This window comes from Melospiza georgiana, chromosome 22, assembly GCF_028018845.1.
Source record: "Melospiza georgiana isolate bMelGeo1 chromosome 22, bMelGeo1.pri, whole genome shotgun sequence".
In the NCBI taxonomy this organism is placed as follows: Eukaryota; Metazoa; Chordata; class Aves; order Passeriformes; family Passerellidae; genus Melospiza; species Melospiza georgiana.
The window spans coordinates 10,992,800-11,017,016 of record NC_080451.1 but is presented as its reverse complement, the minus strand read 5'-3'; the positions used below and the strand labels follow the sequence as shown (position 1 = coordinate 11,017,016).

At 57.8% G+C, this 24,217-nt stretch overlaps 1 protein-coding gene across 2 annotated transcripts; it reads left to right on the top strand.

Moving 5' to 3' along the window:
* Positions 1–21,077: 21,077 nt before the first annotated feature.
* HES4 (hes family bHLH transcription factor 4) lies at positions 21,078–23,261 on the top strand. Of its 2 annotated transcripts, none has more exons than XM_058039230.1 (4): positions 21,078–21,336; positions 21,514–21,609; positions 21,695–21,782; positions 22,255–23,261. In XM_058039230.1, the coding sequence occupies exons 1-4, from the start codon at positions 21,226–21,228 to the stop codon at positions 22,839–22,841; spliced, it is 882 nt and encodes a 293-aa protein (XP_057895213.1). In that variant the 5' UTR covers positions 21,078–21,225; the 3' UTR covers positions 22,842–23,261. The 2 variants fall into 2 exon arrangements, with proteins under 2 accessions (XP_057895213.1, XP_057895212.1); XM_058039229.1 differs by having other exon boundaries at positions 21,078–21,426.
* Positions 23,262–24,217: the final 956 nt, after the last annotated feature.

Below are 24,217 nucleotides of genomic sequence, written 5' to 3'. Positions count from 1 at the left end.
TTTGTGCCCGAATTGAGCCCCCTTTGTGAGGGCAGGAGTGGAAGGGGAGGCTCTGCTTTCCCTGGGGCCACCAAAGCGCCACCAAAGCGCCACCAAAGCGCCACCAAAACCCTTCCCCGACCCCGGGGTTCGCCCTGGGGCGGCGCTGAGCTCCTCTCGCTCCCCAAAATTCAATTTTCCCATGGAATTCCCGGCTCGGCGCCATCATCCCGAGGCGGTGGCACCGCTGTCCCCGCTGTCCCCAACGAGCGGCGCGGCGGGAGCGGATGTGTTCGAGGTTTCTGGCTCAGCGGAGGGAAAAATCCCCCACAAAGGAAGGTGTGCAAACATTGTGGGAAATCCATCGGCCCCTCGACGCTCTCCGAGGGCCGGGGCCATTGAGGCGCGGAGAATTCCCCGGCGCGCTCTCATTGAGGTGGCGTCAATGGGAAACTTTTAATTGAGAGGCTCCTCATTCAGGGCTCATTCAGAGCCGGGGCCTTTCCGAGCTGGAATTAAAAAAAATAAAAAAAATAAAAAAAAGAAAATTAAAATAAAACCCGCTCTGTTTCCTGCTCTGAATGGTGAGGGGGTTAATCCCGCCAGAAGGGAGAAGTGATTCCGGGTTTTAAAATTAATTTCTCGAATAACTAAAAAAAAAAAAAAAAAAAAAAAAAAAAGAAAAAAAAGAAAAATAGAGAGGAGGGAAGGATAAAAAGGGAGCAGGGAAAGGATGGGGCTGCATGGAGCTCCAGGGGTGCTTCCATTACTGGGGAAAAGCCCCTCTGTTCCCTCTGTTCCCCTCTGTTCCCTCTCTGTTCCCCTCTGTTCCCCCTCTGTTCCCCTCTGTTCCCTCTCTGTTCCCCTCTGTTCCCTCTCTGTTCCCTCTCTGTTCCCCCTCTTTATAAATTATGTTATAAATTTTATACTAATTTTGTTTATAAATTATTTTATAAATTCTATCCGAATTTTATTTATAAAATTATTTTATAAATTATACAAGATGTTTATTTATAAATTATAAATTTCATTTTAATAATTTTATTTATAAATCATTTTATAAATGTATAAGAATTTTAAATAAATTATTTTATAAATTATGTCGTAATTTTATTCATAATTTATTTGCGGGACAGCCGCCACCATCCCGGGACTCCCAGCCCATGGCAAAGGTGGAAAAGGGACCCAACCCCCTGGAAAACACAGAAATGTTCCAAATTTCCACCTCCACAATTTCTGGAGCCTCTCCTGCAGGCCGATCCAGGGTGCTGCGTGGAAACACAGGAAGCCATCAAACGCATTAATTAAATGTTAATTAAGTGTAATTTACTGAGCTTTTCCCTCCCCAAGTGCCGCTGAGTTGGTTTGAAGGCCTGGGTGGGTTTTTCTCAGATTCCTGAAAACAGGGGAGGCTCCAGGGGCTGCGGATGAGCCCTGAAATGAGAATTGTGGATTGATTAATGAAGACTCCCAAATTTCCAGCTGAGCCCTGACCTCTCCATCACAGACAGCTCAGGAATGCACCTGGAGAAGGGAATGCTTGGGAGCTCCTGCTGCCCAAACCCCAAAATGGGAATCTGGGGGGGATCCCAAACCCCTCCTGGAAGGGAACCACAGCTCCCAGCAGCTCCAGCTGGGCCATTCCCTGTGGGATGTGGGATGAAGACCCTTCCCATCCCCACACCCCCCTGTACCCCAAAGCTCCACCCTCGCTAATTTATGCACGAGGGCCCAATTAGTCCAGGCAGGGCACCTGATGAGCTCCAGCAATTAATTCATGTCTGATTGCTTAATTAGGCCGCACTCCTTAGGACCACCTTGGCATCACACCTGGGCGCCCAATTAATTTATGCATGGTTTCCCAATTAACATATGCATGAGCGCCCAATGACGTCATGCACGCGTGCCCAATTAATTTACGCATGAATGCCCGATTACATCACAGCTATTCCGTGCATGGGTGCCCGATTAATTTATGCATGGGTGCAGAATTAATTAATTTATTGGTGTCAGCCAATTAATTTGTGCGTGAGAGCCCAATTAATTAATTAATTAATTGATGTGTGGGTCCCCGGTTGCATCACACATTTATCTCAGTGCATGAGATAAAGAGCGGAGCATTCCCAATATTCTCCTTTTAGGGAGGAATTTCCAGGCCGGGCACAAAGGCCAAAGGGAGGAGAAGAAGGAGAAGGGACAGGGGATGGGGACAGGGAATAGGAACAGGGGATGGGGGAATGGGGACAGGAATGGGGACAGGAATGGGGACAGGGCCCACGAAACCCCACAGAGGGGGAGAAATGGATGGGAGGTGAGCGCCGGGAATCGGGGGTGGCCACAAAGAGGAAGAGCCTGATTATTCCCCTTATTTACCAGGAATTCTGTTATCCCTGCACTTCCCAACCCCTTTTCTCAGGGCCTTGGCCGTGCTCAAGCTGCCCATTTAGCAGCGGGAACATCCAATTAAAGGAAAGACAAAGGAGGAGCCCGGCCTGGCTGAATTGAAATGGGTTTCAGGCTAATGAGGATCGGGTTCAATCCAGTCCTGGGGGTGGAGGCACCGCAGCCCCTTCCCTGCAGAATTCCCTCTGTCCCTGCTGGCTGGGGTGGAACTGCTGGGTTTGCCCGCAGGGAAGGGGCAATGGGGCATTCCCAGCTCCCCCTGCCCTGCAGGAGCTTCTGGGATCCCCACCAGGAATTCTGGCTGGAACAGCCTGGAGGAGGGAAGGCTGTAAAACACCTCCAAAATCCCATCTCTATCCATCATCCATCCATCCATCATCCATCCATCCATCCATCATCCATCCATCCATCCCTCCATCCATCCATCATCCATCCATCCATCCATCCATCCATCCATCCATCCATCCCTCATCCATCATCCATCCATCCATCATCCATCCATCCATCCATCCATCCATCCATCCATCCATCCATCCATCCATCCCTCATCCATCCCTCATCCATCCATCCATCCATCTATCCATCCCTCATCCATCCATCCCTCATCCATCCATCCATCCATCCATCCATCCATCCATCCATCCCTCATCCATCTATCCATCCATCTATCCATCCATCCATCCATCCATCCATCCGTCCATCCCTCCATCCATCCATCCATCCATCCATCCATCCATCCATGGATCCATCCATCCATCCATCCATCCATCCATCCATCCATCCATCATCCATCCATCCATCCATCCATCCATCCATCCATCCATCCATCCATCATCCATCCATCCATCCATCCATCCATCCATCCATCCATCATCCATCCATCCATCATCCATCCATCCATCCATCCATCATCCATCCATCCATCCATCCATCCATCCATCCATCCATCCATCCATCCATCCATCCATCCATCCATCCATCATCCATCCATCCATCCCAGCTCCATCCCTCCCATCTCCGCCCCTTTCCCGGCTCCATCCCGATCGCGGCACCGCGCGGGGGCACTCGCAGCCCGGCCGGGGCTCGGGAATGGCTCCGGGATGGCTCCGGGACGGCTCCGGGACAGCTCCGTCCCTGCCAGCGCTGCTCCCCCCGAGCCGGCCCGGACGGGACCCTCAGGAGCCGCCGATGTTCCTCTGTTCCAAACGCAGCCGCGCTGGGGAGGGGCCGGCTGCCGAGCCCACCGGGAATGAGCCCCCCGGGAATCCCGCCCGGCGGGAGCCAGAGCCCCCCTCGGCTGCGACGGGAGATTTTCCATTTTCTCCTGTCAATTACGATCCCCCAGTAAACAAACCCCGGCAAATCTCGGCGTGGGAGCGCAGGTACCCCATGTGTGAGTCAGCAGAGGTGGGAGCAGGTGGCGAACCCGATTTGTCATCTCCCGAGGGGGGGAGCTCTGGCCGTGCCTGCGGGCGGGTCCTCGCTGTCGCTGCCGCTGTCGCTGCCATCCCTCCCTCCCTCGGGCTGGGGCTCTCTCCGCCTCTCCCCGCATTAATCATCCCCGGGACGCTGCCCACGCTCTGCTGGCTCCGGGTCGTGCCGCTCCCATCCCACCCACCCTGCGCAGTCACGTTCCAGCCCGTGTGGGGCTGCAGGGGCCCCTCTGCTCCCCAGTCCCGCTGCTCCCCAATCCCCTCTGCTCCCCAATCCCCTCTGCTCCCCAATCCCCTCTGCTCCCCATTCCCCGTCCCCAATCCCTGCTGCTCCCCAATCCCCGCTGCTCCTCAATGCCGCTGCTCCCCGAGCCTTGCCGGGGGGGTGGCAGAGGTGACACCGCCCGTGCCCGGAGCCAGCCAGGCTGGTGGCAGCGCCGGGGCCAGACTCGCAGTGATTATTGGCTCTGCGTGTGGCCGCAGGATGCGTCTGGAGCTGCTGCTGCTGCAAATCGCGGCTGCGGGAGGAGCTGCGGAGGGAGGGGAAGGCGCTGGGGTCACCGGGGACAAGGACATGAGAGGGGAGAGCCGGGCAAAGGGTAGCTCCCCGTTTTTATCTTCTCCCCATTCTGGCAATTTTGGGGATCCAGGCTCTGCTGGGGTCGAGGCCAGGGAGGGGTGAGAGGTGCAGGAGCCTCTGTCGGTGCTAAAATTCAGGTTCAGCACGCACAGGTGAGAGAAAATCCTCGCCACATTCCATATCGTGGAGTCATGCAGTGGTTTGGGGTGGAAGGGCCTTAAATTCCATCCATTCCCATTCTATCCATTCTTCTTATCCATTCCCATCCATTCCCTTCCCATCCCATCCCATCCCATCCCATCCCATCCCATCCCATCCCATCCCATCCCATCCCATCCATTCCCATCCATTCCCATCCATTCCCATCCCATCCCATCCCATTCCATCCCATCCCATTCCCATCTCATCCCATCCCATCCCATCCCATCCCATCCCATCCCATCCCATCCCATCCCATCCCATCCCATCCCATCCCATCCCATCCCATCCCATCCCATCCATTCCCATTCCCCTCCCACCATCCCAGAGGAGCCCCTGGGGCTGTTCCTCCCCTTCCCTGCCGTGTCACCCCATGTCCCCAGCGTTGTCACCATCCCCTGCGTGCCCCAGTCCCACCTGTGGGTTCACCCCGAGCCCCCTCCTCACCTGGGGCTGCTCCCCCCTGGGGCAGGAGCTGGAAATGGGATTAAAAGCAGCGATTTGCTTTCCCATGCTGAGGAGAAAATAAGGACAAGGGATTAGCCCCAAATGTGTCACAGCACACCTGCTGCCCCCTCCCAGGGCTGGGGACAGGATTATCCCCAATGCCAGCCCCTCCAGCCTCTGGGATGAGCCAGTCCTGCCCTCCATGGGGCTCTGCCCCTGTGCTGGGCACTGGATCCCAGCATGGCCCCACTGGGGACCAGGAGTCCCAGCACTGCCTGCCCCAGCTCAGGGTGAAGGCTGTGAGGACAAAAATACCCTGGAAGTGGAAGAAAATCCTGATTTTCAGACCAAACTCCAGTGGTTCCTCGGGGCTGGGCAGTGCCAAGGTGCAATTCCAGAGAATCTGGGTTTGGATCACAGAGGCTTTGCCAGGGACAACCCAAGGGAGGTTCTGATGGGGAAAACACTTCAATCCCCTCCCTGCTCCCCAATCCCTCTCCTGGCCTGTTTGTCTGGCCGGGAGACAGGACCAGCAGCGTTCCCAAGCCTCAGGAAGGCCTGGAAAATGTCTCCTTGCAAAGGGGGTGTCGGGCTCTGCGTTAAAAGGACAATAAAGGAAGATGAACGATGTGCAGGTGCTGGCTGGGATCCCCTGGCATGAATGAGCTGCTCCGAGTCCCCAGCCCCTCTCACCACCCTGCATGCTGCTGCTTTCTGCTTTTCCCACTGGGTTTTACAGCACGCAATTTGAAATTTCTTTCTTTTTTTTTTTTTTTCCCTTTCTTTCTCGTGCTGGGAAATTTCCACCCTCTCTGCTCCCCCCCAGCCCCAGCTGCAGAGACACTGAGAACGTTCTTCTGTTCCAGGGGTTTTCCTGCCTGGATCTGTCTCACATCCCATTGCTAAACCCCGGCAATTGTGATGGATTGGAAGGGGAGGCTCGCAGCAAAGCTCGCTGGGGAAGGAGAACCTGAGGAGGTTTGAAAGATGAGCAGGAAGGAAACGGAGCTGAGTTTGTGCTCTGCAATAAAACCAAAACCTCTGCCTTTTCCAGAGCTGCTGCAGCTCCAAAGCACCGCGGGTCACGGCTTTAAATGGGAACTGGAGCTGAAATTTGGGAACTGCAGGCCCTGGGAAAGCAGCATCCCGACCCCATCCAGCAGTGCCAGGTGGGGACAGTAAATATTGAAATATTGCAGGGAAATCAGACACCCCAAGGCCTCCCAGAGCATTCCCAACCTCGCTGAGCCCTCCCAGCTGCCTCTCCCGGGTCATTCCCAGCAATGGGAAAGCAATGGGAATAATGGGGTCCCACTGGACCGGCTCCCCGTGCTCCCGTGGGAATGGGAGGGGTGGCAGAAAGGAGAAATTCCCTGGGAATCGGGGGTGCCGCTGAATCGGGGGGTTCCGGGGGCTGGATCAGCGGGAATGGGCTCGGATCCCGCCCAGCAGCCCCCGCCGGGCCGGGGGGCGATGCCGGCGCTGCCTCAGCGGCTGCCGGAGCTGATAAGCGCCGTTATCGCTGCCGCAGCTGATAAGCGCCGCTATCGCCGCCCCGGCTCCCCGGCAGCCCCGCTCTGGGGCGGGTCCCGGCCCCGCTGGAGCGGGATTTATCCCGGAGCCGTTCCCGATGGATGCTGACGGACCCCGGCCCGCATTGCCCCGGCAGCCGCCGCCGCCCGCGCGTGTCCCCGGGTGACACTGGGCACCGAGGGGAGGCGCGGCAGCTCCGCGACACCTCCGGCGCTCCCGCTGCTCCCGCACAGCCCCGCTGGGAGCGGGGGAGCTCATCCAGGGCTGGCTGCGCTCCGGAAAGGGCTGGCAGGGAGAGGGAAACGCAGAAATTCCGGATACCTGGGGGCGCAGAGCCACAGAAACCCTGGATATTGGAGGGCACAGAGGGCACAGAACCACCGAAATGCAGGGGATGCAGGGGATGCAGGGAGATGCCCAGGACATGCAGGGCATGCAGGGGATGCAGGGCATGCAGGGGATGCCCAGGACGTGCAGGGCATGCAGGGATGCAGGGGATGCAGGGGATGCAGGGGATGCCCAGGACGTGCAGGGCATGCAGGGATGCCCGGGCAGGGGCAGGAGGCGCTCGGAGATCACAGCGGGGCAGCCCCGGGGAGGTGGAGCGCAGAGCGGCTCCCCGTGCGCGCCGCAGCAAAAGCATCGAAGGGAACCCAAGGAAACCAAGTGAAGGGCTGGAGCGCTGAGCAACGAGCGCCGGGGCTCTCGTGGAACGCCAGCTCCATGGCCTCTCTGATCTTGGGGCGCTCAGAAAGATCTCACTGCTTTCCCAAATCTTTGGGGTGCTCGAAAAAGGTCCAACTGCCCTCCCAGATCTTTGGCGTGCTCAAACAAGGTCCAACTACTCTTCCTGGTCTTTGGGGTGCCCAGACAAGTACCCAGTGCCCTCCCTGCTCCGTCGGGTGCTCCTCTCTCTGGACAGCCTCTCCCCTTCCATCCCAGAGCCCCGGGCAAAGGGAAAGGGGACCCGGGCAGGACCAGCCGGGACGGTCCGAGCTGGCCCCGGCAATGCCAGCCCCGATGCCCGGAGCCCCACGGTGCCAGCCCCGATGCCCGGAGCCCCATGGTGCCAGCCCCGGGCCGGGGAGGGCAGCGGAGGCCGCCCGGCCCCAGGCTCGGTGTCTGCCCTGCCCGCATCCATCACCGATCAAGGGAAGCCCCTGCCGGTTGTTTTAAACCGGGGCCAGCGGGAGCTCGGGCTAATGAGCCAAATCTGAGCATTCCTCGCATTTCCCGTCCGTCCCCAGCGCGGGGGATGGGGACAGCATCTCCCTCTGGAGGGGCACAGGGGCGGGGGGCAGCTAATCCCCGTCCCGATCCGTGGGGCGGCAAAGTTCTCCGGGAGGTGAGGGCACAAACCCTTGCCCGTCCTTTCCCTCCTTCCCTATGGAACCCAGAGCCCCCCGGGCACTGAAATGAGGTGCTTGGGACACAGCAGTGCTCCGTGCCAGCTCCTTTATCCCCCTCGGAATTCCCACCCCAGCCCCATTCCCGAGTATTCCATGATTTCCCCCGGAGATATCTCTCTCCAGGAAAAACCTGTTCAGCACCAGCCTCATCCACGGCAAAGCCAGCAAAAAACCCACCCCATCTCTGCAGAGGGGCTGCACAGGAGGGGAAAAGTCCTTAAAAGGGTAAAAAAGGGGATTTTGAAGAGGGACGAAGAGGGAGAACAACCAGGCCTGGTCAGTGCAATCCAAGCTCAGCCCTGCCAAGGACCCACAGAATTTCCATGGGATCCTCTGGGATTTGTGGGAGAGCTCGGAATGATCCCAGTCAGGGCTGCCCGGGAGCCTGAGGCACCCCAAAGATCAGGATCGTGGCTTTGCAGCCCCTTCCTTGGGCACCCCAGATTCTGTGGAGGGAAGGGCTGGAGCAATCCTGGCTTCCCCCATCAGCTCAGAGCTGCTGGGTCTGTTTGTCCTTCAGGCCCTGATTTTTTAAATTTTTAAGAGAATAAAATATAAGAATTTATCAACAATGAGTTCCTATTTATCAAAGAATTTTTCAAAAATAAGTTGTATTTTTTGTTGTTTTTCATTAATTAAAAACCAGCCCAGGTTTCCCTCCCCACACCTCCCCCGGTTCCTCCCTCCCTCCCCATCTCCGCGCTCTCTCCCCCTGGGATTTTAATTACATTCATCAATTTCCAGTCAGTGCCTCTGTCACCGGGCTGTAATTATTGCGGAGCCGAGCGGATTAAGGCTCCTCCAGCGCCTCCTTGGCAGCGCCGGTGCCAGCGTGGTGCCCGGGGCTGACAGATGGGCAGGGGCCGCCCCTGGCCCCTCGCGAGCTGCCGCAAAGGGGCAGCGCCCCCAACCCCACGGGCACCTTTGGGGGTCGCTCCAGACGGCCCCGGGCTCCCGGGCGGGGATGGGGGATCCTGGGGGGACAGAGGGGCCGGGGATGGGGGGTTTGAGCGGCTACAGGGGTCCCCAGGCCCAGCTCGGGAGATGTCCAGTTTAAATCCTTGTGGGATGAGCTCCAGGGCTCCCCAAGATCAGTTTGGGACCTCTCCAGATTTAAATCCTCATGGGATGAGCTCCAGGGTTCCACAGGCCCAGCTCAGGAGGTCTCCAGCTTTAAGCCCATGTGGGATGAGCTCCAGAGTTCCGCAAGATGAGCTCAGGAGCTCTCCAGATTTAAACCCACATGGCATGAGCTCCAGGGTTCCCCAAGATCAGTTTGGGACCTCTCCGGATTAAATCCTCATGGGATGATCTCCACAGTTCCCCAAGCTCAATTCGGGACCTCTCCAGATTTAGACCCACGTGGGATGAGCTCCAGGGGTTCCCAAACTCATTTCAGGAGCTCTCCAGATTAAATCCTCATGGGATGATCTCCACAGTTCCCCAAGCTCAATTCGGGAGCTCTCCAGATTTAAATCCTCATTGGATGATCTCCACCGTTCCCCAAGCTCAATTCGGGAGCTCTCCAGATTAAATCCTCATGGGATGATCTCCACAGTTCCCCAAGCTCAATTCGGGACCTCTCCAGATTTAGACCCACGTGGGATGAGCTCCAGGGGTTCCCAAACTCATTTCAGGAGCTCTCCAGATTTAGACCCACATGAGATGAGCTCCAGGGCTCCTCAAGCTCAGCTCAGGAGCTCTCCAATTTAAATCCCCATGGAATAAGCTCCAGAGTTCTCCAAACTCATTTCAGGAGCTCTGCAGATTTAAACCCTCGTGGGATGAGCCCCCGAGCTCCCCAAGCCCTTTTTGGAAGCTCTTCAATTTAAATCCTCATGGAATGAGCTCCAGAGGTCCCCAAGCTCAGCTCAGGAGCTCTCCAGATTTAAATCCCCATGGAATAACCTCCAGAGTTTTCCAAGCCCTGTTTGGGAGCTTTCCAGCTTTAAACCCCCCAGATAAAACCTGGATGAGCTCCAGCTCGCTTTCCCTTCCCCAGGGGCTGTCAGGCGCCAGGCCGACCCCACACAAACCAACCCAAGCCCCCAGCTCAGCCCAGAGGGAGCCCAGGTGGGCTCCAGGGGAAGGAGGAGAGGCACAAATGCCCAACAATGCCGGGCACGAGCACACAGGGAGGGATCCGGGCATGAAAAGGGAGCGTGGGGGCGCCGGGGGATTTGTGCCAGCTCAAAGCTGAGCTCCAAAGTGGATTTGCTTTAACCCTCTGCAGACGAGCTGGGCGCTGCTGCCTCCCCCTGCGCTTGCTCCAGATGATTAAAATGTGGATTTTCCTCCAGAGCTGCCAGGGCTGGGGATGGAGGTGCCCAAACCCACCCTGTGCCCACTCCCGGCCAGCCGCCTCCTCCTCTGGAGCTGAAACCCCCAAATTCTCTTTCTTTTTGCAATTCCAAAGAAAAGCAGCTGGGTGATCCCCTGTGATGGAGGGTTTGGGTGGGATTTTCCCCGTGGGGAGAGAGGGAAACCCTTCCTGAATTCCCTCCCCCTGTGCCCGTTCCCAGGGGCTCTGCTAGGTGGGCACAGCTTCCTCTGGGGGGAATGGGAAAATCCTGGGGTTTCAATGGTGAAAACCACGCATGGACAAGCCCCAGGGAAGGAGCCAGTGGAGCCAGGGGCCCGCTCTGCTCCTCAGGCACTCCCTGGTTTGGGATCTGGGGATGGCTTTGGTGGCATTCCGGGCTCCAGCTGCTCAGGTTTGGGGGGCTGAGCCGCGTTTTTAATGGGATGAGAATTCCCCGGTGCCCAGGGGTGTTGGGAGCTGGGATGGAGATCCTGGGGCAGCAGAAGGGCAGCGCCAGGACAATTTCCAGGACTTTTCCTCCTGATTGTCACCTCCGGGGCTCTGCAAAACCTGAGCCCTGCTGGGGGGAAAATCCCATTTCCCAACGCCATTTCCCAATCCCATCCATTTTCCAGAGGGAAAAGAGGCACAGTCCGGAGCTCTGTCCTGGGGAGGCTTTGGGAATTCCAGGGGAATTAAACCCCCCAGCACAGGAGGGGAGCTGGCCCTGCTGGCCTGGCCCAATTCCACCTCGGGGGAATTTCATTTTCTCTCTGGAGCCCTGGGGGTCTGTGGCGGCCGTGCCAGGACCTGGCACTGCTGGGGCAGCAGGGAAAAGGTGAATTCGCGAGGGAGATTCAGGCGCAGCTCGTTAAAAGCCCACATTTGCAGGTCCCCCTGGAAGTGTTTATCCATTATTGAAAATCCCATATGTTCCACGTCCAGGAAGATCAGCTCCCAGCCGCCAGATAAGCGGCGTCCATTCATTGTTCTCCCGTCTCTCCCTCCTCCCGTTCTGCCTCCCCCAGGGCTTTTAATTACATCCATCACCCCCCAGCCCTCCGGACCCGCCGGCTCCGGGTCCCCCAGCCCAGCACGGCCCATTTCCACCCCCTTGCAAGCGCAGCAATTGTTCCTCTCCCCCGTTCCAAGTCCTGGAGCGAGAGACGGAGACATTTAGCAGCCGCTGTGAAATTTCAGCCGGGATTGGAATTTATTTTAAGACGCCGGCCTTTAAATTTTTCATTAAAGCCTTTCTCCCCCTGCCAGGCAGCGCGGAGCCGGGCAGGGGGGCGTCGATGTGCCGGGGGAGGATGGAGGATTTCACAGAGCCCGCAGCCTCTGTTCGCAGCTCCCGATTCCTGCCGGGAATCCCCGGACCCCGGTGCCCTCTCCATCCCGGAGCGGCCTCGCCAGGGTCTCGGATCGGCAGCGCTGGGAGCATCCCGGGGTCTGAGGCTGGAGCAAGGCCAGAGCTCGGCGCCCGAGCCGGGATTCGTTCCGTGCTGGGCGGCCCCGGGGCGGGAGGAGCCTGCGGGGAGCTCGGAGGGGTGGAAGTGCCTGGAGGAGAGGTTCCTTCTGCTCCCCACGGGCTGGTTCCGCATTTCCATCCAGTTCCTGCTGCATTTCCCATGAATCTGCTGCATTTCCCATGCATCTGCTGTATTTCCTATTTCCTGCTGCATTTCCCATCCAGTTCCTGCTGCATTTCCCTTCCATTTCCTGCTGCATTTCCCTTCCATTTCCTGCTGCATTCCCACCCATCTCCTGCTGCATTTCCAGTCCATTTCCTGCTGCATTTCCCTCCCATCTCCTGCTGCATTTCCCATCCAGTTCCTGCTGCACTTCCCATCAATATCCTCCTGCATTTTCCATCCATCTCCTCCTGCATTTCTCTCCCAGCTCCTTTCCCTCTCCATGGCCATGGTTTCCATGTATCCCCATCCCAAATATCCATCCCGACCCCACTTCTGGTGTTTAATCCCCAAACGTTCCCCCGAACTCCCGCGCCATCCCAGCTCCCGTTTTTTGCCCAGCTCGGAGGTGTCTCATTAATGGATTAATTATTCATGGGGCGCCAGACGGGCAGGCAGAGCCGGGCCGGGAGGAGCCCGGAGCATCCCCGGCCTCTCCTGATGTCACCGCTCCCTCCCCGGCCACAGCCACGTTGTCACCGATTGTCACCGGCCACCTGCTCGGCACTGGGCAATCCTCGTTAAAATCCCAATTAGCATATAATGAGGGACAAGTCCCGGCTTTCCCAAGCCACAATTTCCTTTCTTTCCCTGTTTTATTTATTTATTTTTGTTTTAACAAAAGGTTTCCAGTTGTTCAAACCCGGGGCTCAGAACCAGGCTGTGGATCCAGGGTCAGGACTGACCAGGGAGCTGCTGGGACACTTGGGAAGAGCCTGAAAAATTGGGAAAATTGAGAATTCCGTGTCCCCTCGAGCTGGCTGAATGGTCCTGGCGTTCTCCAGAGGGGCTGCTTGAGTTTTCCATGCTGGAGAAGCCCCTCCACAGTGGGAGTAATTCCATTTTCAGGGGAGTGGGAATCACCAACCCTGCTGGGGACACGGTTTGGGGGTGCTGGGTTGATGCCACCACTCCATGGGCAGATTTTTGGGGCCTCATGAGTTAAACTGCGCCGGGATTTTGGCCACTTCTCTCTGGATTTGCCCATTTTCCTTCCTCCCATACTCCACAACGTCCCTTGGAGCCAGCAGCCACGTCAAGCTCAGTTTAAGAACAACCCAAAATCCAAACCCAAACCCTTCACTCGCTTGTTCCCGTTTTATTTTCCAGCAGCTTTCACCCATCATTTCTTCAGGAAGAGAAACACGAACAAAAATGAACATTTCCCCCTCTCCAAGGACATTTGGGGCATTCAGGTTCCAAGCCTGGAGAGTGAAACCTCCAGGAGAAGCCGAGTGCCATTGTCCCCATCCAAGCCCCGGAGCCAGGGAGGGACAGCGCTGTCACCACAGGGACAGTGTCCTGTCCGTCCCTCCCAGCCCAGACAACTCTCTTTGCCATCCCATTGAATTTTTCATATAAAGCTGATACCATGAAAAATGAGCATCTTTTCGCCGGCAAGACAATGGGGGATTTTTCAGGGAGTTGTCGCGCCCTTTGTGCGCTTTGTGGGGTTTTCTTAGCCGGGTTCTGGCTGGGGCAGGGTTTATCAAAGGCGCGGGGACAATGGCAGCGGGATGAAGTCACAACGTTAATCTGCTCCAAAGAGGTGGGAACTGCCCTGAATGCCATGAAATGCTCGCCACAGCCAGCCCGCCCCCAGGTGCCAATCACAAAGTCACGGCGGCCGCGGAAGGGAAATATTGGGGCGAAAAGTCTGGAATGATGCAAAGAGAAGGAACTTTAATAATTTTGATTTTTCTTTACAAGGAGGAATGGCTGTGGAGGAATGGGGAACCGAGGGAACGGGATGATCTGGGTTGGAAGGGACCTTAAAGCTCTTCCCATTCCATGTCCCACTACCCCAGGTTCCAGGATCCATCTCCAAACACATCCCAGCAAGGAGCCCCCACCCTCGTTTTAGCGATGGGATGAGAGGAATTTCTCCTGGACATCAGGAGGAATATGCAAGTTTGGAATGTGCCACCCAAGGAGGTTTGGAATCCCATCCCAAGGAACATCTGCCTGGGGATGGGGACAAGGTGGGGACAAACCGGGCCCAGCTTGGACTTGGTGGCCTTGGGAGGCTTCTCCAACCTTGGTGATTCCGGATCAGGATTGGATCAGGAATTGTGCTGTATAGAGGTCCCAAAAGGGATTCTGGATTGCATCAGGAATTCTGCTGTATAGAGGTCCCAAAAGGGATTCTGGATTGGATCAAGAATTGTGCTGTGTGAAGTTCTCAACTGGGATTCTGGATTGGATCCGGAATTCTGGATTGGATCCGGAATTCTGCTCTGTGAAGGTCCCACACAGATTTTTCCTGGTGCCTGCCAGAAGAAGAACATCATGAAGACCCCAAATTCCAACCCCCTGGAGCTGTTGCTTTGCTCTCCTTGCTCCTCCCGAGGGTTGTTTGATGGGAGGGGGCAAAGGACCGAGCCCAGAGCGTGTCCCAGCCCCCAGGGACGCATCCAGGTGTGCAAACAAGCTGGACTTCCCCAAAATTTTCCCCAAAAATTCGATTTCGGGCCTGGAATGGAATGTGCCGGCTCCATCCCCGTTCCCGCGGGGGCTCCCGATGCCTCAGTGCGCGGCTTTAAAGGAATTTCTCCCCTCTTCTGGATTAGTGACCCATTCTAACAGCTCCTCACTGCCCGGCTCTCAAAGGCCCCATTGGGTCGAGCTGACAAAGGAGCTGAGCCGGAGATGAAGAGCTTACAAAAAGTTTGGAGGAAGCCGTGGAGTCCTTTTAAAAGAGAATAAACTGCCACTGCTGTGTCTGGGTTGAGTTAATCTGATTAGGCCAAGCTCATCAACAGCCCCGGTGAAAGGAATGAGGCGGGAAAAGCCCTGGACAGGGCCTGGAAAAAAAAAAAAAACCAAAAAAAACCCCAAACCAGGGACTCTTTTAGCAGGAAAGTCAAACAAATCCCATTGTGGGGGAGCACGCTCGCCTGCAGATGGCAAAATGACAAATCTGCTCAAAGCAAAGCAAATAGAGGTGGTGGCTTTTGCCCAGGTATGGGGACAGGGATGGAGGGAGCTCAGAGGGAAGGGGCTGGGGGACTGCGGATGGCAGAGCAGGGTGGGCTTTACCTGCTCTGTGGGAAAACCCGAGGGATAAAGGGATTTCTGTGAGTTTTTCATGCTGCTGTGTCCCTTAGGAGCCACCACCGCCCCGCTCCCAGCGACAACGGGGCTTTTCCAAGCTCTGGAAACAGCAGCTCCCACCCAAGGAGGAATGGACCATCGCGAATGAATCCCTTGGGCAGCCGTGCCAGGCACAAAAGGGACGGTGCCACCATCGCCCCACCTCATGGGGACATTTTATAGAGTGCCAACCAAAAACCTTCCTTAAAGCCCCGCCAGAACATCCCATCCCCACCTCCTGGGAGAGATTTTCAGCTCTGCCTCGGGAGCAGCTGGGATTGTGCTGGGCTGGAACCCCTCAGATAACCAAGAACAATGTCAGTGCCAGGCGTGGCGGGAGATTTTGTGCCCCAGCGCTGTCAGTGACTCTATTTTCTGCTCCTGCACACCAGGGCCGAGGCTCAGCCCCTTCTCTGCATCCCCAGAGGAACAGGAGCCCCCGAAAGGGACCCCGGGCTGTGCAAAATGCGGGCTGCAATCCCTCTTTTCATCCCCGCCGCCTTTTCAAGATGTTTTCCAGGGAAGGGAAAGTCAGCAGATCCGCGCCTGGGCAGAGTTCCTGGCACTTGCAGAAGAAGGGAACATCTGTCTCAATCAGCTGGGCTATTCTGTGCGCCGGCTCCTCCTCAGCTCTCAGCGCCGAGAGACACAAAACCGGGGCAAAACCTCCCAAAAAGGGGTTTTGTCTGCGCCGCCGCAATTTCCTTTTAGGAGAGTTTCCAAGGGCGGGGAAGGAGGAAAGGAGGGGAGAAAAGAAATTAAAGCCCATTTGCTTCCTCGTGAAAAAGAGGGGAAAAAACACCCCCAAAATCTCCATTTCTAATGGGGCGAGATTCCTTCCCAGCCCTCAAAAGGAGCGGGTGGGATGAAGAGGAGTTAATTGGTGCAGACAGGAATTTTCTTGGAAATATTTCCCCTTTCAGCTGGGCTGGAAGCTCCTGGAATCCAGGGAGAAACTCAGCAATGAGGGAGGCCCCTGGCACACCTTGGGGCACCGCTATGGATCCCTGGAATCAGGGAATCCTGGAGTCTTAAAGGTTGGAAAAGGCCTCGAGGCCCAACCATCACCACCCTGTGATGTCCCTGAGCTGCATCCACGGATTCCCGAACAATTCCAGGGCTTTGGGGCCCATTCCTGATGTTTACAGCCCTCTCCATGACTTTTTTATGCCAATATCAGATCTAAATAAAAGATGGAAGAGCCTCTGACCCGTGAGACCCGGCCTCGACTGCAGAGCTTTGGAAACATCCAGGTTTGGGATGGGATTTTGGGAGCTGGCTGAGCTGGAGCCATCCCTGGGGATTTTCCATGGATTCCCAAACAATTCCAGGGATTTGGGGCTCCCCCATTGCCCATTCCCAATGTTTACAGCCCTCTCCATGACTTTTTTCATGCCAATATCAGATCTAAATAAAAGATGGAAGAGCCTCTGGCCCATGAGACCCATCCTTGGCTGCAGAGCTTTGGAAATATCCATGTTTTGGATGGGATTTTGGGAGCTGGCCGAGCTGGAGCCATCCCTGGGGATTTTCCCTGCTCTGCTGCTGTTGGGAATGATTTCAGCTGGCACTGGAGAAGCAGAGCTCAGCAGGGCTGGGACGGGAGCGGGACAGAGATCAGGACACAAAAACTTCCCCCACAATTTCCCCAAACCCTTTCCTGGCCCTGGGCTTGTTTGGAGGGGGATTTTGGCGGCCGCATGACCCCTGCTAATTAATTTCAGCTGATTAGAGCTGGAAACTCCGCGGGGACAAAAGAGGCCACGGGAGGATGCTCGGGGCTGGAGGCTGCGCTGTAATTTGTTCCCCATTATGGGCGGCCAAAAAGAAAAAAAAAAAGGAAAAAAAAAAAAAGGAAAAAAGCTGCTCGCGAGCTGCCAGCCCGTAATGTCTTCATTTGTGGCGCAGCGTTCCCTGTGCCACATCCCGGGGTGATGGATGGGATCAAGGCCGGGAAATCCCGGGGGATTAGAGCCCGTCCCTGCGCAAACAGCGCCGGAGAGGCCGAGAGCCGCAGCTGTGCCCAACAATGGGCGAGCAAACAGCGCCGGGAGGGGCCGGGGCAGCCGCACAGACCCGCTCGGCCCCGGCGCCTTTTGTGAGCCCCTTCCCCGTGGGCCGCGAGGCTTTTCAGCGGCGCTTCCAGATTTGGAGCGGGCTGCATGCAATAAAACGGGCTTGGGATCAAAGGGACGAGCGGGGACGGCCACCAGCGTTTGTCCCCTGCCCTGTCCCCTCCTCGTGTCCCCAGCCCCGGTATGGGCATGAATAACCCGGCTCACACCACCAGAACTCAAAGCTTTTAAGCTGTTTTTATTTAAAAACAAGTGTGAACGCGAGGGGGTTTTATCTTTTTTTTTTTTTTTTTTTTTTTTTTTTTTTTTTTTTTTTTTTTTTCTAAGGGATCAAGATTAAATATATAGGCCATGCCCAGAGAGGGACTTTGCGCACAAAGCCATAAGAAGGAAAATCCCAGAGGTTGTTTAAAGGCTTTCACAGCCCAGCCCAAGCTGGGAAACGCGAATTACCCCGAGCTGGGGCAGCCAGCAGGGGGAATTGCAGGAGGGGAAGGTGAAATAAATGCAATTCCAGCTGCGGGATCAGGGCTGCCAGCCCGGATCCGCCGCTCCTGGCATTTCCTTGGCCTCTCCCGCGGACATTGCACGGGGGGATGAAATCGATGGAAAAGATGGAAAATGTGGGCTGGGCTGCAGAAAAGCGGCTTAGAGGGTTGGAAAAGCCTCGGGGAGGGGAGGCTGTGCTCAGCAGCGCTCCCCGCCCTGCCATCCCCGATAGCCCCCAAAATTCTGGCACTCGGGATCCTTTCAACAGGGAAATTTCCGGGCTCTTTCTGGGAGTTTTCCAGCTGCAGGGGTGGGAGTTGGGCAGGCACAGCTGGGCACAGCTGGGCGGGTGGCAGGGGGTGTTTGTGTCCCCACGCTGTCCCCTTGGTGCGGCATCAATCGTCACTAAATGGTGAAAAACCTCGCGGGATGGGAAATGACCCTGGGCGCATCCAAATGTGGATTAGGTGGGGATAAAACAACAAAAAACCCCAAAACCAAAATAACAACCCCAATCCCAAATGCCAGTCCTGGCAGAGAACAGAATTCTGCTTTCATCCGAATTGGAGGAAATGAGGATTTCCTCCGGGGTTTGGATCCCGGCAGGGGTGGGATGGGGAGGAGAGGGCTGGGGGCGATGCCGGGGCTCAGAGCCCCAGGGATGATCCCGAATTCTGCCCTGGAATTCCCTGCGGAGAGCAGCACAGCCAGCAAGGGCTGCTCCCAGCCTGGGAATTGCATCACTGTGTGTGGATTCTGCTGAAATCCTCCAGTCGTGACTTTTTTTCTTTTTTTTTTTTTTTTTCTTCAGTGTAATTATGTAATTAATGCGCTCAGAGCGAGCTGCAGAAGGAGGGACACGTTTTTTATTTTTTTTATTATTATTGTTATTATTATCATGACTTATTTCCTCCCAGGGTTTTTACAGCCTCCCTTATTTTTCAGGGAGATTGCACAAGGGGCTGTTGTTGTGCAGTTTATTGCTCTCAGAAGGAAGCTGAGCCCTGAACCTTTGCAATGACACTCAAAACGCCCCTTAATAACATTTATTCCTCCGCAGGGACACAACCTGCACCCTTCCTCCAGAGGAATGGGCTCCACTTTGCTGCCGCTCGGACTCCTCCAGAAAAACAACACCTCCCACACGGCAAAAATCATAATTCAGCCCGGAATCGCTGTTCCTGCGGTCACGTGTGCCTGGGGAGGGAGAGGAAAAGGCTCCTGAGAGGAATGAATTCCCCTGGAGCCTTTGATGTCTGCGGGAGGATGGAGCCCGGGCGCTCCCGGCATGTGGCACAGCACCTGGGGTGCTCCGAGATGAAAGGGCCGGGGCGCGATCAGCCAGGACGGGAACGCTTCCAAGGGCTGCTCTTTCCCTTTTCCCATCCTGGTTTCCCAGCTATTTTCTTCTTTTTGTTTTCTTCTCCTTCCTTCCTTCCTTCCTTCCTTCCTTCCTTCCTTCCTTCCTTCCTTCCTTCCTTCCTTCCTTCCTTCCTTCCTTCCTTCCTTCCTTCCTTCCTTCCTTCCTTCCTTCCTTCCTTCCTTCCTTCCTTCCTTCCTTCCTTCCTTCCTTCCTTCCTTCCTTCCTTCCTTCCTTCCTTCCTTCCTTCCTTCCTTCCTTCCTTCCTTCCTTCCTTCCTTCCTTCCTTCCTTCCTTCCTTCCTTCCTTCCTTCCTTCCTTCCTCTCCCTATTCCTTTCCTTTCCCTTTCCATTCCCTTTCCATTCCCTTTCCATTCCCTTTCCATTCCCTTTCCTCTGGGAATGATTCCCTGCAGTGAATTCACAGCAGAGCAGGATTCAGGCCAACAGTGAGGATTAAATTCCACGCGTGGTTCCCTTCTCCTCCCAAAGAATTCCCACAAACTCAGCCGGGTCGCCCTCAGGTTTTCAGCGGCAGAAACCGGACGTGTTTTGCTGAGAGTCTCCACGAAAAAAAGATCTCATTTTTTTCCCCCTCAGAATGGGTGAGGAAAGGGGGGGGAAAGGAGCAGAGCTTTTCCAGGCCAGGAACCCAACTCTGAGCCATCAGCCTGTGCGGAGCTAATTCCCAATTTCTGATTAAAAGATTATTATTATCATTATTAAAAGATTAAAGCCTGCAGCAGCGAGATTCACACCAGGGCTGCATTCCCAGCAAGGCCTCAGACAGGCAGGGCTTGAAATGAGCCAGAGCTCGGGGCTGCTCCGTGAGGGGGGTCCCACTTAAAAGGGATTTTTTGGGTCATGGGAACAGGACTGAGCCCAGTGGGCACCGTGACCCCTCAGCCACGGCACAAACACACAGCTTTTGGGGTTTGCCAAATTCTTGCAGATTTTGGGGCTTCCCAAAGCCCCACAGCTTTTGGGGTTTCATGAAGCGCCACAGCTTTTGGCGTTTCCCAAATTCTTGTAGATTTGCTCCGGGAGTGGGGAGAACAGGGGGTAAATAAGGGCGAGGGGGGCAGAACGGGGGTCCCTGAAGAGTTCGGGGGGTGCTGACCCTTCCTGACCGGTAAAACCGGGGGGCACCACCGGGGGTGCGGGAAGGCGCTGGGGGTTGCTGATTCCGCTTCCTCCCGCTGCGCCACGGCCGGGATCGGCTCGCCGGGGGCCGGGGGAGCGGGGGGAGCGGGAAGCGGGCCGGGAGGCAGCGCAGGAAGGCGGCAGCCCCGCGGGCGGGGCGGCGGGGCGGCTGCCGCTGGCGGGCGGCGGCGGGGCGGGGTTTTCCCATGGAGCCGGGAGCGCTCCGGCACGTGCTCCGCCGGGAGAACGGGGGGGCGGTGGGGAGGAGCGGCGGGGATGGGGATGGGAACGAACGGGGGGAGCGCGCTGGGAACGGGGGAACCGGAGGGAACCGTGAGGGAGAGCGCGAGCCGCGGCCGTGATTGACAGCGGCGCCCGCGCCAGCCAATGGGAGCGCAGAGCGCCCGCGCGGCCGCCCGCACCCCCCGCCCATTGGCTGCCCGCCGGCCGCGGCCTCGCGTGCCGCGCCAGCCGCCGCCGCCCCCGGGCCGGGTGTCACAAGGCGGGCAGGGCAGGGCGGGCGGCGAGCGGGGCCAGCGCGGCGGCGGCGGTGCCGGGGCCAGCCCCGCCCGCGCTCTGCCCTCACACTCCACCCCCCCCTCCCTGCCCTCACACACACACCGCGCTCCCCCCGCCTCCCTCACCCCACGTGGCCCTGCTGAGGGGAGGGGGCGTTCCCCGCGCGCGTGACGGGGCGGGGCGGGGCTTCCCGCCCCGCGCGGGGCATAGGGGGTGTAAGGGAGAGGGGGGGTGAGGAGCGGACCAATGGCAGCGCGGGACGCGCGGGCGCCGGGCGCGGGCCGGGCGCTGATTGGCTGCGCGCGAGTGTGGGAACGGCGGCGGCGGCGGGTTCACACGAATGGGCGCCGCCGCCGCCGCCGCCGGGCTATAAAAGGGCGCGGGCGAGGGGCGGGGGGCGCCGCCGCCTCACGCCCCGCGCCCGCCGCACGCGCCCCGCGCCCGCCGCCGCACGCGCTCGCTTCGCCCCCTCCGGTTTCTCTTTTTCTCCCCGCCTACCATCCCCCGGTTCGTGCCGCTCTCCCCGCCGCTCACTTCCATCCCGTTCGCTGCACCGCACGCCTCAGCCATGCCCGCCGACACGGGCATGGAGAAACCGACCGCCTCGCCCATCGCCGGCGCGCCCGCCAGCGCCAGCCACACGCCGGACAAGCCGCGGAGCGCCAGCGAGCACCGGAAGGTAAATGGAGGAGGAGGAGGAGGGTGCCGGTCGGGGCGCAGCGGCGGTGGCGGCGGAGCTGGATGGCGGCAAGCCCGCGGCCGTGCTGAGGTCGGTGATGGTCGGGGCTGGCGGCCGGGGCGGCGCGGGGGTCCCGGGGTGTGCGGGGCGCGCTGACCGGCTCCGCTCTGCCCGCAGTCCTCCAAGCCCATCATGGAGAAGCGGCGCCGGGCGCGGATCAATGAGAGCCTGGGGCAGCTCAAGACGCTCATCCTGGACGCGCTCAAGAAGGACGTAAGTGGGGCGGGGGGACACCGGGGGGACACCGGGAGCGTGTCCGGGCGCGGGCAGCCCTGAGCGAGCCGCTCTTGTCCCGCAGAGCTCGCGGCACTCCAAGCTGGAGAAGGCGGACATCCTGGAGATGACCGTCAAGCACCTGCGGAACCTGCAGCGGGCGCAGATGACCGGTGAGTGCCGGGCGTGGGGACAGCGCACCGGGCGTGGGGACAGGGCATCGGGATCGGCGTCTGCTCTGGGAGCTGAGGGCCAGGGAGCGGGGATGGGCATCGGGAACCGGGGACAGAGAACGGGCACGGGCATCCGGACCGAAGGCAGGGCACCGGGAACGGGGCTCTGCACCAGGGGTTGGGGATTTGAGAATGAGAGAACGGGAGCTGGCGACAGGAGACCGGGACGGGGCTTCTTACAGGGGACCGGGACTGGGGTCAGGGGACCGGGAACCGGGGTTGGAGACAGGGAACCGGACTCCAGACCAGGGGTTAGGGACAGGGGACCGGGGTTAGGAACAGTGCACCGGGAACCGGGCTGCACACCGTGATTAGGAACAGAGGACCGGGCGCCGGGGACGGGGCACCGTGGCCGGTGCTCCGGACCTGCCGCTCACCTGCCGCCCCCTCCGTTCCTTTCCCCCCCTCCCAGCCGCGCTCAGCGCCGACCCCACCGTGCTCGGCAAGTACCGGGCGGGCTTCAACGAGTGCATGAACGAGGTGACCCGGTTCCTGTCCACCTGCGAAGGGGTCAACGCGGACGTGCGCACGCGGCTGCTGAGCCACCTCTCGGCGTGCCTGGGCCAGATCGTGGCCATGAACTACCCCCCTCCTCCTCCGCCGCCGCCGCCGCCCGCCCAGCCCGCACATCTGGCGCAGCAGCCGCTGCACGTCCAGCTGCCGCCGGGCGCCGCCGGCGCCGTGCCCGTGCCCTGCAAGCTGAACCCCGCCGAGGCGCTGTCCCCCAAGGTCTACGGCGGCTTCCAGCTCGTTCCGGCCACCGACGGCCAGTTCGCCTTCCTCATCCCCAACCCGGCCTTCCCGCCCGGCTCCGGACCGGTTATTCCGCTCTACGCCAACGCGCCGGTGGCGGCGGGCGGCGGCTCGGGGAGCGCGGCCGCCACCCCCTCGGCGTCGCCGGTGCAAGGCTTGACATCATTTGGCGGCAGCATCGGGCCGGCGTCGCAGGCCGGGAGTCCCGTGGGAGAGCGCAGTGAATCCGTCTGGAGACCCTGGTGACTTCCTGCGAGTCGTTCTCGTCTCCAAAAACAACAAAAAAAACCAACAATGACCTCTCGTTGGCTCCGTTCTATGGAGCCCCTGTTATGTCTTGGGGTTTTTTAAAGCAGATTTAAAGCAGAGAGGAAGAAAAGGACCTCGCTATGAACGTGCTATTTATTATTTTCAGAGGTTGGGATCTCGACTTGTATTTTTACTCCTTTAAAATGCCTTTATTTGAGATACTTTTTTTAAAGAAACGAACAAAAGAAAAAAATAAATGAGAAATAGTTTTGTAACGAATATTGAAAAAGTTATAATGCCAAAGTTGTTTGTATCCCGTTGGTCTGTGGGTGTGTGCGTGCCTGTGTCGAAGACGTCCAAAAACGAAAAGAGAAAAAAATTGCAGGTGTTTCAATAAAGGAACTCTTTGAAATAGAATTTTTTTTTCCACCATTTCATTTTGTTTGAGAGTGGGCAAGGACGAGCTTAAAAAAAATTGAATAGGACTGGACTTTATGGCTTTATTTAAGGATAATTGGAAGGGATTTGGGTAAGAAACTGGGGGAAAAGTGATGGGGCTGAGGTGGGAATGTTCAATATCCCCTGAGTTTTGCAGTCAAGAAGGATTCCTACAAAACCCGCTGCTGGAAGCTGAGCGAACGCCTCGATCCCGCTACCTGCTCCCAAAATCCCGAATCCTGCAGCGTTCCCACCTCCGGGCGGGGGTGGGCTGCACAGGAGTGACTGGGGGCGCACAAAAGCGGCGAGAGAGCCCGTCGCCATTGTCGGCAGGGTAATTAGGGGTATAAAGGGTCTCATCGAGTATGCAGCGGGCTCTTTGGCAGCTCGGCAGCCCCATTGAGGCGCCTGGGAACTCGGAGCCGAGGGTTAATGTGTGCCTTTTTCTTTCCGCGGCGCTGTCATTGACAGGGCCAGATAGACTCTGATACTCAATGCTGTTGTAAATTCAATTGCCCGGCCTCACAATGCCCACCTCATAAAAGAGAATAACTCGGGGTTGTGGCTTTTTCTTCGCCGCTGAGCGGGGGGACCGAGGAAAAGACAGTTTTGCCACCCATTCTGACTCACCCCCGGCACTTGAATCGTGGCCAAGTGGAAGCAATCGCGGCCTCTCGCACACGGAGAATGAGCCACTTCCAATTGTCGCCAATTAAAAAGGGCCGCGCCGCCGAGGAAAGGCCACGGGGAGGGAACGCTCGGGGTGCCGGCCCGGCTTTGTGCGCCCTGCCCGGATCGGGGAGCGGGGGCTGCGCTGCAATCCACCGCAGGAGCGCCAGGAGCTGAGGGGGAGCGACAGAGGGGGCGTCCCCACCTTCGGGAGGGCCAGGGGCGGCATCTCCACCTTCGGGAGTGCCAGGGGCATCACCTCCCAC

Excerpts from the sequence above, each read along its gene's own strand:
- HES4 (XM_058039229.1), top strand. The coding sequence starts at position 21,226 with ATGCCCGCCGACACGGGCATGGAGAAACCGACCGCCTCGCCCATCGCC. Across the intron at positions 21,610-21,694 it reads TGGACGCGCTCAAGAAGGAC|AGCTCGCGGCACTCCAAGCT; the intron begins GTAAGTGGGGCG and ends CTTGTCCCGCAG. Across the intron at positions 21,783-22,254 it reads GCAGCGGGCGCAGATGACCG|CCGCGCTCAGCGCCGACCCC; the intron begins GTGAGTGCCGGG and ends CCCCCCTCCCAG.